Source organism: Mauremys mutica, chromosome 1, assembly GCF_020497125.1.
Source record: "Mauremys mutica isolate MM-2020 ecotype Southern chromosome 1, ASM2049712v1, whole genome shotgun sequence".
In the NCBI taxonomy this organism is placed as follows: domain Eukaryota; kingdom Metazoa; phylum Chordata; order Testudines; family Geoemydidae; genus Mauremys; species Mauremys mutica.
The window spans coordinates 313,782,375-313,796,977 of record NC_059072.1 but is presented as its reverse complement, the minus strand read 5'-3'; the positions used below and the strand labels follow the sequence as shown (position 1 = coordinate 313,796,977).

At 38.3% G+C, this 14,603-nt stretch overlaps 1 protein-coding gene across 6 annotated transcripts in view; it reads left to right on the top strand.

The window, feature by feature from the left end:
- The window catches only part of NBEA (neurobeachin), an 842,868-nt gene that overhangs the window by 746,023 nt on the left and 82,242 nt on the right, over window positions 1-14,603 (top strand). For all 6 annotated transcript variants that reach the window (XM_045015913.1, XM_045015904.1, XM_045015899.1 and 3 more), the window contains one exon: window positions 3,184-3,303. In XM_045015913.1, the coding sequence (XP_044871848.1) occupies window positions 3,184-3,303 (120 nt within the window). The remainder of the gene's footprint in view (window positions 1-3,183; window positions 3,304-14,603) is intronic.

The window sequence follows — 14,603 nt, the reverse complement described above, 5'->3', positions numbered from 1 at the left end:
ATCCTTTAAAATGGAAATATAGTGGTTGCTGCCAGCTATCCCTATAATCATCCAAACTTAATCCAAAACCCCTTGTCTAGACTGAATTGAGAAAGCAATAAATCCCAGTGGGCACTGGAAGCCTGTAGTAGGGAAAAATCCATTCCCAACCCCAATAGGCAATCCACTTAGTGGATCTGAAAACCTGGCCAGTTTTTCCCCAAACCACCAATGAGCAATGAGTCATGTAGCAGATGATACCCAATGACATACATTAGGAAGAGAGCTGGGAAACAGTGATGGCCAAAATGATGACCCTTGGCCTATTTCCAGCCTAAATGTGTCCTGAGTGGAATTCACTGAAGTCAATGCCAAAACTCCCATTGACTTCAGTGGGGACAAGATTTCACCCTATCTCTCCTCTTTCCTTCCCCTTCATGACCCAGACCCCAGTGTCTGTCCACTGGAGGGGAATGGGTATGCTCAAAACACGTCGTCTTGAACTTCTAGAGGGGAAAGGGAGTGGTCCACATGGTGGCAATCAAGTGTTGCAGAAGTCTCATCCCATCGCCAGTGAATGTGGTATCAATTTTATTCAGAATATTATGAACAACTGAAATGGGCTTATAATGAAATACATTTTGCAGCTTTGTAGCATTCACAGACAGAAAAATTTAAATGAAATAGTAATCTGTAGCACAGAACAAAATTTGAATGAATGTATTGTATACAGATATGAACTATATTTATATTTTCCAACCACATATATTTCCAGATAATAAAAATCACCTTAAAATTAAGTGAAGTATCTGAAATAAACCTAGGAAAAGCTCTGAATTCCAGTTAAGAATTAAAAATCCAAAAGATAGGCACAACAGGTCATAGCAGGATAACATAATAGGACACCCTGTAGTGCTCAACTGTTACAGGTTTAATCCTTGACTCTGAATTTTCTTGCTTTTGTATATTTGTCTCAGATGCTTAAAATAAGGTCATGGAATTTTGGATTAATGTTTTTACATAATTTACTGTAACTATATATTTCTGGCTTCTGCTTTTTTTTAATCCATCAACTGCTTCGGATTTCAGCATCCATCGGTAAACTGTTTCTCAATGGTCTTCAAATCAAATTAAAGTATAAATGTAAAAAAAAAAAGATAGGCTGGGGCTTTTAGAAAGCAGAGATAATAAGATCTAAAGTTCACAGGATCAATAGGATGGAAAGTGGCATAGTTTGCAAACCTTGCCATTGTAAATATTACAGAATGTTTTTTCAATTATAAACCACAATAAGAAGTGTCTTTAATTAAAACATGTAATGTGAATCTACCGGGTACTTATTTCATACATGAAGGTCGCCAAGTAAAGCATTCCAAAGTGCTTTGATGGGCACATCAAAGTTAAAGTTGCCCTCCCAAGTTTAACTCTGTTCCTATCTGCATCTTGATTCAGTCTGGTGTTATGACTATGCTCAGCAAATGTGCCAGTGTTGAATATTTTTTATCCTCACTTTAATATGTGGGAGTCAATTTTGTCAAGGTCCAAATTTTTTGGGCAAGGTGTAGTCAAGGTCCAGACTCCAGCGAAAATACAAAAATAATGATAAATAAATAAAAAGATTTTGGGGTCCGTTCAAAAGTGTCTGGCAGTTCATATTTGGCCTGCGGTCCGCCTTTTGACTACCCCTGCTGTAATATGTGGTTCTCTGCCTCACTTGCCGCATGCTGTCTGACTCCCGCAGTAACTAGGTGGGGAATCCTCTGGACCATTTACAGTGCAACATGTATTAGGGACTTGCAACCAAAACAGTATATGATCATTTTAATTCAGACTTTATTGGGAGCTTCAAAGTTGTATGGACAAAGATTCATGGCAAAACTTGCCATTACTAGGCTTTAGAGTGCCTTCGCTTTGCAATCTGCATTCTTTTAATGTCTTTTTGTGTGTGCATAATTTCCTAGGCATTTAAAAGAGAAAAAAAGATAGAATAAAAATTCCACCATTTGGAATTATTTGCTAAACAGCAAGAATATCATATATTATTCAGTGTGATGGGTTAATTTCATACTCATCTTCACAGACACCGAGGAGTAAGGCAAGGCTCCCAGACTGAGAACAAGTCAGGAAATCTTTGCCCTGATAGCTGTAGCATCACACTAGAAAGTCATATTCAATTATGACCCCCCATAACAGTTATCTACTATCACACCTTTTGAGAATTAATGCTTTCCTGGGATACAGTCCTTTTTTTGTGACAATGTTTAAATTTAATAGTTGCTATTTTATCTAATAGTTGATATGACGCAAGTCAGAGGCACAAACAAGAAGTAGGGAATTAGGGAGATGTGTATAAAGATTACACAGTGAGTTAGTTATACACAAGTCTTGTTCTGATGCAAGTTCCACAGCACATATAACGTACTGATAACAAACAGAGCTAACCCTTAGTAGCATATTTCTTGAAGATATAGAATCCTAGTTTGGTAGAGTGTATCATAACTGTTCAGAATGGCATAATATAAAAAGATAAAATGATGACATTCATTTATTTTGATTGTTAGTGTCCTTCCTAGGCTCTGAGTTATTTATCTTTATATTTCACTCATTACCATGAACAAAGAATCAATTCTTCATAGAACAAAATAAAATTCATACCTTATTCAATCAACTGCCCAAAAAATAACAATAAAGCCAGACAACGCCCCCCCATCTTAGCAACCTGTCAAAAGAGTCACCATATCTCCACCCAATCCTACCAACTGAGAAGAAAACAGGAGTAGACTGTGGCATTATATCAAAATAAAAACTTTGTAGGTGCTTTCATGTGATTTAATTTGAATGTGCAGTCTTGTGCTGATCAGACCAGGCATAGTAATATATGTAACAAAGAGAGTTTAATGGTGATTTCAATTAAAGTATTACCAGAGCATTCCTGCCTGCCAATTATCATGGCAACAGTAGTCTTATGACAGAGTATGCAATATTGTATCCTTCCATTCCAGCAATCAGATTTGTATGGTGCAAAATTCATTATCAATATAAGTGTGTGTGTGTGTGTGTGTAAAATGAGATGCCAATTATTATTCTACTCTTTTATGTTTTAATTTTAAACTAAAAATGTCTCATATTTCATTCGGAAACTGCTGTGTGATCCATTTCTGCTGCATTCTTGTATTATATGTGTACTCATTTGTTTGGTCACAGGAGCCCTTCACAACATTCTTTCTTAATGCAAATGATGCAAAATTTGACCATCCAGATCGAACCTTCTCTTCAGTGGCAAGATCTTGGAGAAACAGCCAAAGAGATACCTCAGATGTGAAGGTAGGTTTAATTTTACATATATTAATTCATGTAATGTGTTGTGTTAAATAACATGGAGCTATAGTTTATGCATTTTCATTGCTGATGTTTTGTTTCACATAGGCTCATAGAGGCTTTTTTTATTTACTCTCTTTGTATAAAAACCCTGTATATTATACACACTTGAAGTAGAAGGTGACTGTTAGAAAATACAGTTGCCATAATAGAAAACAGTCAACAATTCTATTATGTTGAGGGTTTAAAGTTGTTTTGTTTCCACAAAAAAATCTGATCTAATTTAGATCAGTTAATCAGAATATGAAAAAAGCCCAATAAATTGTTCTTTCCTGCTGTTAACTCAATATTTGGCCCAGTCCATAAAACGCAGCAGAAATTGGATTTGACCTTAAAGTGTCATATTGTTATAGCTCGCCTAGCTCTGGGTTTGCATTGCCTGGGGCAATTAATAAAGCATTAATGACAAGACCCATTTAAAATGTAGGCTTTTTTGTACAGCTTTAGCTTTTACTTGACTGTGCCTGGGGATATTATGCAACAATACGCATTCGATTAAACCAACATCTACACAATATACAGAAACAGCTGGAGAGCAGGGTAATTTTACTGTTGTTATTACTTACCTATTGTTAAATACAAAGGGTTATTGTACATATACATGGGACCTTGTCAAAAGGAAGCCCATATCTTCCAATATTTTAAACAATAAGATCCTTTCCTGATTCTCATTTTCTCTAGTAATAAGGTGGTATTCAAAGGCTGGAGCATCCATATTAATTGTGCATGCTTTTTAAAGCAATTTTTAAAGAGGTTTTATTGTTCCATTACTGCCACTGAGATTATTAAGTATAAACACCAAGATTACATTAACATTAGGCATCTGAATTGACCTGACAAAACAAAGGAACTATAGAGGTGCTAGTCTCTCTTTTTATTCTGGACCTCTTTTTGCATGAACATTACAAGTGTCTCAAAAGAGTGTGAGATCTTATATACCATTTGTTCTGCACATCTAGGTACTCCAACATTCTTTATGGATTGGATTTCTGCCTTAGCTTGAGGAAACAAATATACAATGAGATGGAAGAGGCTTAGTTTGTGTGTGTTCCATTGGATATCTATGATGTTTTAGATACTATATAGTACGAAGTGAGGAACACAGTGCTTGCTGGGTTGCAATCTCAAATGAGCTTCTTCTATATAAAAATATGTAGCAGTTTCTTCAAATTTAAAGTGTGTTTTGCTTTTGTCTTTTCAACTAAACCTGACCTAAGTTGACTAAGTCCTCAAATATTTCACTTTACACAGTTATGTTTCTTGTTCTTTGTGCGTAACCTTGGGAAAGTTATTTTCTGTATCTCAGTTTCTCCACCTGTGATTGGTGATAGAGACCTGAAACATGTTGAAGTCAGAAACACTTAAAAAGACTTTTATGGTAGTGTCCTGAAGCATGAGTTTATATTTGCCTATTAACTTAAGTTATTACCAAAACTAAACAGATGTTTTCATCCCTGCAAAGAGCAGGAACAGTGTATATATAATATATACATAAACCTCAACTTTGGTACACCATTGTTCTGGGGCATTCCAATCAGTTCTCTTCTCAGAAAGTTCAAGGAATAAACTTTGCTATGCTTTGAGATTCACAAGATTTCAGAGATGTCACTCTGAACTGATGAGTTTGGGCCACACAAGTCATTCAGTCTTGTCCCCAGCAATCTGTCTGTCATTCAGTTATTCGAGGAATCCATCCCACTAGATCACTGTAGACGAAATGCTTCCCATAATGTCATCTTAGTATATCTAATGTATATGACAGTCAGGAGGATAAGTCCAAGAGACTTTGCCACAAGGTGAAAGCTACCTGGTTGCCCCAAGACTCAAGTTTCTGTGGTTGTAGATTGCATCCAGATTGTGAAGCTGCAGCCAGACTCTTCACCAGAACCAATGAGCAGACCCTCGTTTTTGAGTAGTGTTCCTGGGGTGCTCCACTTCATATGTGCATGTGCCTCTCCTGATCAGAATTTTTTGGTTAGCAGAGTCTCTTTGGCTCATGCATGCATCCTATACATACTTGAGCCATGCACCAAGGCTATATTGGGCTTGACCTCAGCTCAGTACCATAGAGGAAACTGATTCCTCTTGGTACTGATGGGGCTGGAAAATCCTGGAGCTTGAAGGACAAACAGAGCTCCAACTGATCCTCGGTACCATCTACACATTACAAGGAAGGCAGGCATAAGAACTCCTCCAGACCACGACTATCAAGCACAGCTCCATCATTAGTACCTGCCCAGTCAGGGCCCTTGGTATCATGCAAACAGAAGCATCAGAAACCATCTGCGGCAATAACCAAGTAGACTACTGTGTTAGTACCAGTCTTCCATATGGTACAACAGGAATTTAGGTGCTTGGAAGACTTGAAATTGTGAGATGAAACAGAATTTCCACTGCTCATAGGTACCAAAACCAAGATTCTAGTTCTGAGGCTACCATCACTCTCCAGTACCACCTGATTCACTAGCATTTTCTGCCGGTACCCCTACTTACCATTCAACGATACCAAGGGGAGGAGGTAAACCTGCCTTCAGTCTTGTCCATTGTCCCTACACATCTACATATGAACCCACTCTTTGATACCCACAGAGAAGACTTGTGGACAATAGCATGGCTGGTGGGATCAACCAAGGATGCCACCCCATCTCCCATATGGGCCCCTGCATGGCCATATAGGTGTCCCTCAGATATGATCAGACAGTTTGCCGGATCACCAGCTCCAACAGTGATATTCAGTCCTCTTCTCCTCAATAGAGACCCCAGCACAAGGAGACATTTGAGGAACAGAAGGTTAGGGCAGATAAAGGGGCCACCCCTCAGACTCCTGTCTGATCATCATCATAATCACAATTTGGGTTGGTCATGCATTCACCATCATCTATGGCCAATGATTTCCAGCAATTTCAGGACCTCATTAAAATAGTCTTCGAATAGCAAGAATCAAGGGTTCGCAATACAAGTTGCTTGACATTTTACAATGAGCTACATTATCTATTAACGAGGACCTGGCAAAGAGTGTTTGTCAAACACCTGTTATGGTTCTGCCTACTTGAAAACAGGTGGATAAAAAGTATTTTGTCCCATCCAAGGACTCCAAATTCTTATTCTTCCACCTCCACTTAATTCTATAGTTATGGATGCAATTAACGAATAAGGTAAGCAAGTCTATCCCATATGACTATGACCAAAAGTGCTTGTACTTCTTTGGATAGAAGTCCATAACCTCGCTATGCTACATCACAAACTATCAAGTGATCTTGGTTAAATACAATTTCATAAATTACAATACATTTACAGCTTTTATTGATCATCTTTCACAGGAGCAAAGGGAACAATTTCAAGCCATCATCACTGAGGATCGGTTACTAGCTAGATCATTGCTTCAAGCATCCCTACATGCCTCAGACACTGCAGCCTGATCCATTTCCATGTAGTAGTTATGTGCAGGGCATCATGGCTCCAACTCTCAGAGTTCCTGAGAGAAGTTCAGAACACTGTAGAAGACCTCCCCTTCAATGATCTGAAGCTATTTTCAGAGACCATGGATGAGTCTTTTCGCACATTAAAATTTACTGTCTCTGGTTTTCTACACACCTAAGAATAAAAGAAGAGTTAGTAAGTCACAAAATGCCCAGATATTTTGCTTGGTTTAATTTCTCAGGGTTTCAAAGATCCACCGAATCCCCCACCAAGAGACATATGTTCCAGAGGAAGAGAGCTGCCCATCCTCCTGCAAGTACCCAGTCATCATCAAAAAGTTTTGATTAATCAGCCAGGGGTTCAAATCCTCCCACATCTCTAGTTCAACAACTGCAGACTTTTGCCTATCTCCCCTACTATAGACACCGTCTTTCCCATTTCCATCAGGCATGGAAGCAGATCATGAGAGAGACAGAGGTCATAACATTCGGGTACACCATCCACTTTATGTCCCTCTCTCCATTCTATCCCCATCCCTCTTCAGGAATCTTCCTCATGAGCTTTCACTGAGACAAGAAATAGACTCCCTCCTTTAATTAGGACCATTAGAGCGGGTCCACGCTCTTCACAAGGGAAGGAGTTCTATTCAAGGTATTTCCTTTTGCCAAAGAAAGACAGACAGTGGAGACCAATTTTGGATTTAAGACTACTAAACAAATTTATAAAGTCTCAAAAGTTCAGGATGGTGACTTGGCAGCTATCATCCCTTCACTAAAGGCAGGAGACTGGGTATTGGCTCTCAACCTACAAGATGCCCATTTCCATGTAGTGGTACATGCATCTCACAGAAAATACCTACAGTTTGCGATAGGCTAAGGTCATTTTCAATACCGAGTACTTCCCTTTGGCCTCTCCTCAGCTTCAAGGGTGCTCTCAAGGTCTTAGTGGTAGTAGCTGCTTCATCAGGAGGCAATTTTAGTTTCCCCATAACTTGATGACTGGCTGATCAAGGGCTGATCATATGAAGCAGTACTGTAATCCACTCAGATGGCCCTTTTTCTTTTCCTGAAATTGTGTTTTCAGTTTAATGTAAGAAAATCTATGTTAAGCCCTTTATAGAAAATACAGTACATAGGGGCATCCTAGGATTCATTGACAGCCAGAGCCCACCTCCCCAGGGACAGATTCATAACATTATTAAATCTGGTCAGGACCATTTAAGGGAGTCCTTGTATCTTAGTATCTTAGTACCTCAGTAAGGAACTGTCAAAAAGGTCTGTTCACTGGTCAGCAACAGCTTAGACAAACAAGTCTCGGTTCCCCTTCATGTAAAGGACTCCCTAGAGTGATGGAAAGATCAACTCAGTGTTGGTGCAGGCATTCCTTTCCTTCATCTAACTCTGACAATCACCATGACAGTGGATGCATACCTGTTGAAATGGGGATCTCACCTCAGTACTCCCACCGCTCAGAGCAAATGGTGACCTCAGGAAACCAGTCATCACATCAACCTGTTGGAACTCTGGGCAGTCAGGAATGTCTGCCTTCATTTTCTCCCCCTCATCAGGGGCAAATCAATCAGAATCACGATGGACAATGTAGCCTGCATGTTCTATATCAACAAGTATGGGAGAGCAGGATCCACCTCCCATCTCCTCTCCCAAAACACAAGTCAGTTACATGACCCCAACTTAGGGGGTCCTCCACCTCAGAGCATGGTTCCTTGATGGTGTGTGGCATTAGAATCTATCTGTTCTGTGGAAGTACAAGTGTTACTGATCAATAGAAAGGAATCAACCCAAGTCACTTACCTGTAGATGTGGAAGAGATGCAGCCACTGGTATCAATGCCAGCAGCTCGTATCCAAATCCTCATCTCTCTCAGCTACCATGGGTTAACTTGTTGGACCTAAAGAAATCAGCATTATCAGTTAGCTCAATCAAGGTTCATTTGATCTCAATATGAGCTTTTCATATTCCACATAAAAGGGTTTTCTATCTTTGCTTACCCTGTGTCTTCAAGCTTTATTAAAGATTTGGTGAACCTCTACCCTCCAAGTCAAAGACCCCTCCCCACTGAAGTGGAATCTCAACTTTGTACTTAGATGCCTCACGAGACCTACATTCAAACTGATGGCAATGTATTCTTTGCTTCACTTATCCATGTAGACAGCTTTTATAGTGGTTCCATGTTGGCCCGTAGAGTCAGGGAAATTGAGGCCTTAATGGCAGATCCCCCTTTATGGTGTTCTTCAAAGACAAGATTTCTTTATGATCCCATCCTGAATTTTTACCTAAAATATTATTGGACTTTTATCTTAACCAAACCATTTATCTACCGATGTTTTCCGCCAAACTACATAAGTCTCAGCAGGAGACCTCTTTTCATACCTTAGATGTCAAACACTCCTTGACCGCCTTTCTAGCTAGAACCAAGCAATTTCAGAAGTCCTCTAGAGTGTTTGTTTCCATAGCAGATAGATCCAAAGGGTTCACAATCTCCACCCAGAGACTGTCTATTTGGATCTCTGGGTCTGTTGTTGCTTGTTAGGATGAAGCCAGTGCTCAATGCTCCCACAGGGTGATAGTGCACTCTACCAGGTTGCAAGCAACATCCATGGTATTACTCAAAAATATTCCAGTATCTGAGATATGTAAGGCCACTACAGGGGCTTCAATAAATACATTTTCTAGGCAATGTGCCTTGATCCATGCTGCTAGATCTGATGTGGCACTGGGAATTCTGGTTCTATCATCGGTTCTGGACTCAATTCCGAAGCTCCCTTCTCCCTGTGGGGATACTGCTTCGGAGTCACCTGAAGTGGAGCACCCATAGGGACATGACTCAAAGAAGACAAGATTCTTCCCCCTGTGCAGTAACTGTTTTTCTTCAAGATGTGTCTCTGTGTGGGTACTCCACTACCTGCCCTCATTCCCCTCTGCTTTGGACTGTTCTCTGTGGGAGGTTTGAATAGAGAAGAAACTGATGGTGATTCACCTGTGCAGCCACGTATCATGTCGGTACACAGTATGAGGATGTATAGGATGCATGTGCAGGCCCAGTACACACTCAACAAAAATCTGTAATCAAGGGCTCGAGAGGCGCATCTGCACCTGAAGTCAAGTTCCCCCAAGGACCCAAGTTTTAAAGAACCACAGTTACTGCACAGTGTGAGTAACCTTTTCTTCTAATTTATAGAAAACATCATGCAGTTTCAAAATAGGGATATTTTTTGTTTACCACCTAAAATGTCATAGAGTTTCACAGAGGTTTAGCTATACAATTCCCAAATACAGGACAAATAGATATTATGTGGCTAATATCCCATAAAGGTGCTTTGAAAATTTAATGTTTAATATTCAATTTTTTCTGTTACTATTAAATCCTCTTTAGTTTCTAGAAACTTTATGGTTAAACTATTACTGCTAGCATGCCCTTATGAAAATGTATTATTAATGCTTGTGCCAAATATTTCTTATACACTGTCACTACATTTTGGGAATCCTATTCATGTACTTTAAAGAGGAGATGGTCCTGTGAGTTGCAAAGTTTGAATTTGGACTCAAAATGAAATTCCCCCCAGAACCTGGGAAGGGGGGAGGGAGTGGGACCTGGGGGTCTCGCTCCACCCATTACAGAGATGATAGCCAATTCTGCGAAGTGAGGACCAGAACTTACTCAAAATTCAAGGTTTTCAGATCTGAAGTTCTGATTTTTTCCATCTTTAGTTTAAGTAGAATTATATTAAAAGTACATATTGACGTGAGGTGTTTTTCACATAGTTCATGAATATGAAGATATTTTAAGAGGAGCATATTTAGTAAATGACAATACGCTAGTTTGATAGTGTAGTGATAAAAGCCTTTTACAGTTAGATTAGACATACTTTGGGCCAAACTTGCTGGCATATTTGGTACCACTATTCAATATACTGCTTTACCCAATGTAGTTATAGAATATTTACACCAAGGGTCTCAAACTCAATTTACCTTAGGGCCAGTGTCAGTCCTCAAATCCTCCCAGTGGGCCAATGTCACTGAGGATGGTGTTCAGAAAAGAAAACATTTATATTATATTTTTTATTTTGAATTTCTTAGAAATAATAAAACTGTCATACAACTTTATACAATTCTTTGCCTGCCAGACAGTTTTTAATATTTGCCGGACACCTGGCAGTACTTCAGTTCTGTCAGTTTGTTGATGTTTGGCCTCAGTGACTGAGCAGTTGAAACCTTCAGGATTACAGCAAGGTGTGCATCAGATAGTTGTGTTTTGATTTGTTTATATTCATTGTGGAAAAAAGTGATGCTGCCTCCATGGCTGAATCTGCGTGGCAACTAATGATGCTAACTCTGCCCAGCGACTAGTGATGGTATCTCTGTCCCTCTCCCACAGCCAATGGGAGCTGCGGGGGGCAGCGCCTGCAGCATACGGAACCAGCAGCGTGGCTGCATGGGTCTCAGCCTAAATGGGGAGGTTCTCAGGCCGCAGATGGCCCGCGGGCCGGGACTTTGAGACCCCTGACTTACACAAAGCCAATACTGGTGCTACAGTACAAAACATTTCCTTTGGGTAAACAGTGTGTAAAAACTCCTTGTTATACAATATTGAGCTTCCTGGTCCAAACACTTTGTCCAGTTCAATAGGAGGGCTTTTAATGAAGCCAAGTTATAAGACTAATATTATAATAGCTAACATATCACTGTATCAAAATTCCACCTTAAGTAGTCTGTTTTTCTTTCAGTTCTGTTACACAGATCTTATGGTTCTAGAGAAAAGAGTTTTTTATAGATGCTGAATAAAGCAACTGTTATGCTTTCATTGCTGGACAACTCATTACTTTAATTATGTAGACAAATTGAAGGAAGTACTAAGAAGAGCAGCAAAATGTTTAAGGAGCTGGACATATTGATTTACAGAGAAAAATTAAAAGAAATGTATATGGTTTGGGTAAGTGATTCTAAAGGGGGACATAACATACAAATACTTCAGATAAAGAGTGAAAACTTCAGAGAATTTCTCATGGACAAAGATATAAGTAAGAGCAATGGGATGAATTTTATAAAAGGAATATTTGAGCAACATAATATGAGAACTTGCTGACAGTGAAATTTATTTGATTGTGCCACAGATTCTCAGTGGCAGTAGTACAAGGCCCTATTTCTTAAGAGACTGGGCAAAGCATTAGGAAATATATTCTAGAGCAATCATGACTTGGCAAGAAGATAGATCCTGTAGGACCTTTCCATCTCTAAAGTCTGTTTCTTAGTGATAAATCAAGAGTGAATGTAGCAGCTAATTGTTGCTGTTGTTTATGGCTTAAGACCTTAATGAGGTGCATTTCTCAATGCCATGACATCAGGATGAATTTCTCCTGACGACTCAAAGTGTATTCAACGAAAAGAAAGGAAGCTGAACTGTTATTAATTCTAGAAATCCCATTTCTTGAGATCTATTTGTTACTGCTTGGATCTCTTTGCATACTTTTGGCCCATGTTGTCAAGTACTCTTGCAGAATTTTTATTCTTTAATTTAGATTGTTATTCTTACTGTCACATTCTTAAGATGCTGCTTTTTAGTCTTCATATATTGGGGGGGAGAAGATGGGAGGTGGAGGTTTCTAGTAGAAGTAAACTAGGTTAATTAAAAGTAATTGGAGCTCGCTCAATTTGAAATAGCTAAATATCCACATTCTCTTGCTTCATAATTTCCACTTTTTACACAGTAGGTCTGAAAGTCATTGGACTGAGGTGGGATGAAAATAAATAGCATGTAAAGAGGCAAAAATTCTTTTTGAATGTATCTGCATGTACAATAAATATGACGCTTAATGTGTGTACTATATTAGAGTTTGCAACAGATTTCTCTAAAACTTCATTCAAGCTCCACCTATGATCCCTGTAGTTCCGCATGTGGCTCTTTGGAGGAGATTACTTGTTAATGTAATCCCACTTACCGTACAATGGGCACACTATAAAAGTTTTACTAATTCTACTGATATTCACCATTATGTGTATTAGATATAAAATACCTCTCAAACCAGTAAAATCTTCAAAAATTGGTAGGAACGTTAAATGTAACTAGTTTTTTGAAATGAATCTGAGCTGAAAACCTGTTGGTCTGAGCAAATTAAAATGGCAGAGATTACAAAATCCTTCAAAAATAACGTATATATGCATATATATCCTTTAAAATTAGTAGTTTTATGTGCTGGAATGTTACCATAGCTTTGGCTTTCATGTAATATACGTACATTCAGAAAAATACATGCTTTTAAAAATTCTTTATCACACTGTCTGATAAAAAGTCTAACAGTTTATATTATGAATATGTTGATAGGATATTGAGATTTATTTTGAGAGAGAGGATGAATCAGGTAATTTTTAATTGTCAATGTACGTTTGTAAATTGAAATTCTAAAGCTGAACAAAGAAAGCCCACAACGTTAGCCTGCTTTACTTTTCCAGCTGCAAGCTTAATATTTTAAAATATATTTTAATCTCCTTTTAAAAATATAATGCTTAAATCACACCAAATAGCTATCTGACATTTACCTGTCAATGTGTATTTATTTGAAAAACTGACATTATGGCACAGTTTCTTTCTTGCCGTTTCTTCAATAGCTAAATTGTTTCACATTGAGATAATGAAAATAAGGCTGTGGTAGTTTGATCAGTTTGTAAAAAGCAAACAGTAATTTGCACTTAATGCTATCCCATGGATTAGGTGCAATACTTTTAAAAAATCTAACATATTGTAGAATTATGTGAACTGCATGATTAAAGATTTATTTACACATTTTTTGCTCAGTGTGTTTGCACTGTTTGGGTTCATTTTCAAAGAGATCCATTTACCTGACTTGAATCGAACAGAATTAATACAGCATGTGCTATATCAGCATGGTAACACACAAGGGAGAACCTGGATAAAATAGTTTATTTTATTGTGTCTCTCTTTATTAATGTCGACCTTCTCCTGTGGTAATCAGTGCAAGCTGGAAGAAGAATGAATGTTAGTAGAATGACCTTTCAGGAAACAAGTCACCCGGAAATGACCATAAGTTGGCCAGTCAGCTTTCACATCTTTTTTTTTTTCCCTTCCCTCCTCCCCTCCAGTTTTTGGTAACACTGACATCCAAAGAACTTACTGTTCAGACACTAATGTTTCCTACTGCCTCTCTAACTTGTTATATTACTTCTTGAATAGAGTATGTAGGTGTCAGGAAAGGTAGCTATGACAAAATGTCATTAAGGTGACATAGTGCAAATTAATACAGTTAATGGAGGTACTCCTGACTGACTCATTGACCCAATATGAGGCGGTTGTGGAATTAATGGATGCCAGGGGATCAACCATTTAGGAAGGAAGGAAAGAAAGAAAGAAAGAAATAGCAGCTTAAAATCTTGAAGTGAATTATATTAGAAAAGTGAAAACGTCTGTGTTGGATTTGATTTTACTAGCAGGCCATAAAATGGTATACTCTTAGCAAAACATATTAAACTGAAATGTCAGATTTGATGCAAGGGGTATACAATTATGATAGTATTAATAGTGGTCTTCTATCACCCCAAGACATACTTTTAAAGTTTAATTCCTAAGCACCTCGGATTTGTCACACGCTAGTAAATTAGAAAATGTGTTTGGGGATGTTTTCTCATACAAAGACACAAGGCATATAATACTATTAAATATACCTCGGGGTTTTAGTATAGCTATTAAAATAAACTAGCGATCACATTTACAGACATGAAATGTCTGTTATAAAATTCATTTTACCATTTTTACACTCCTTCATAGCTTTACTGCATCATTCTTCATTTGAGAAA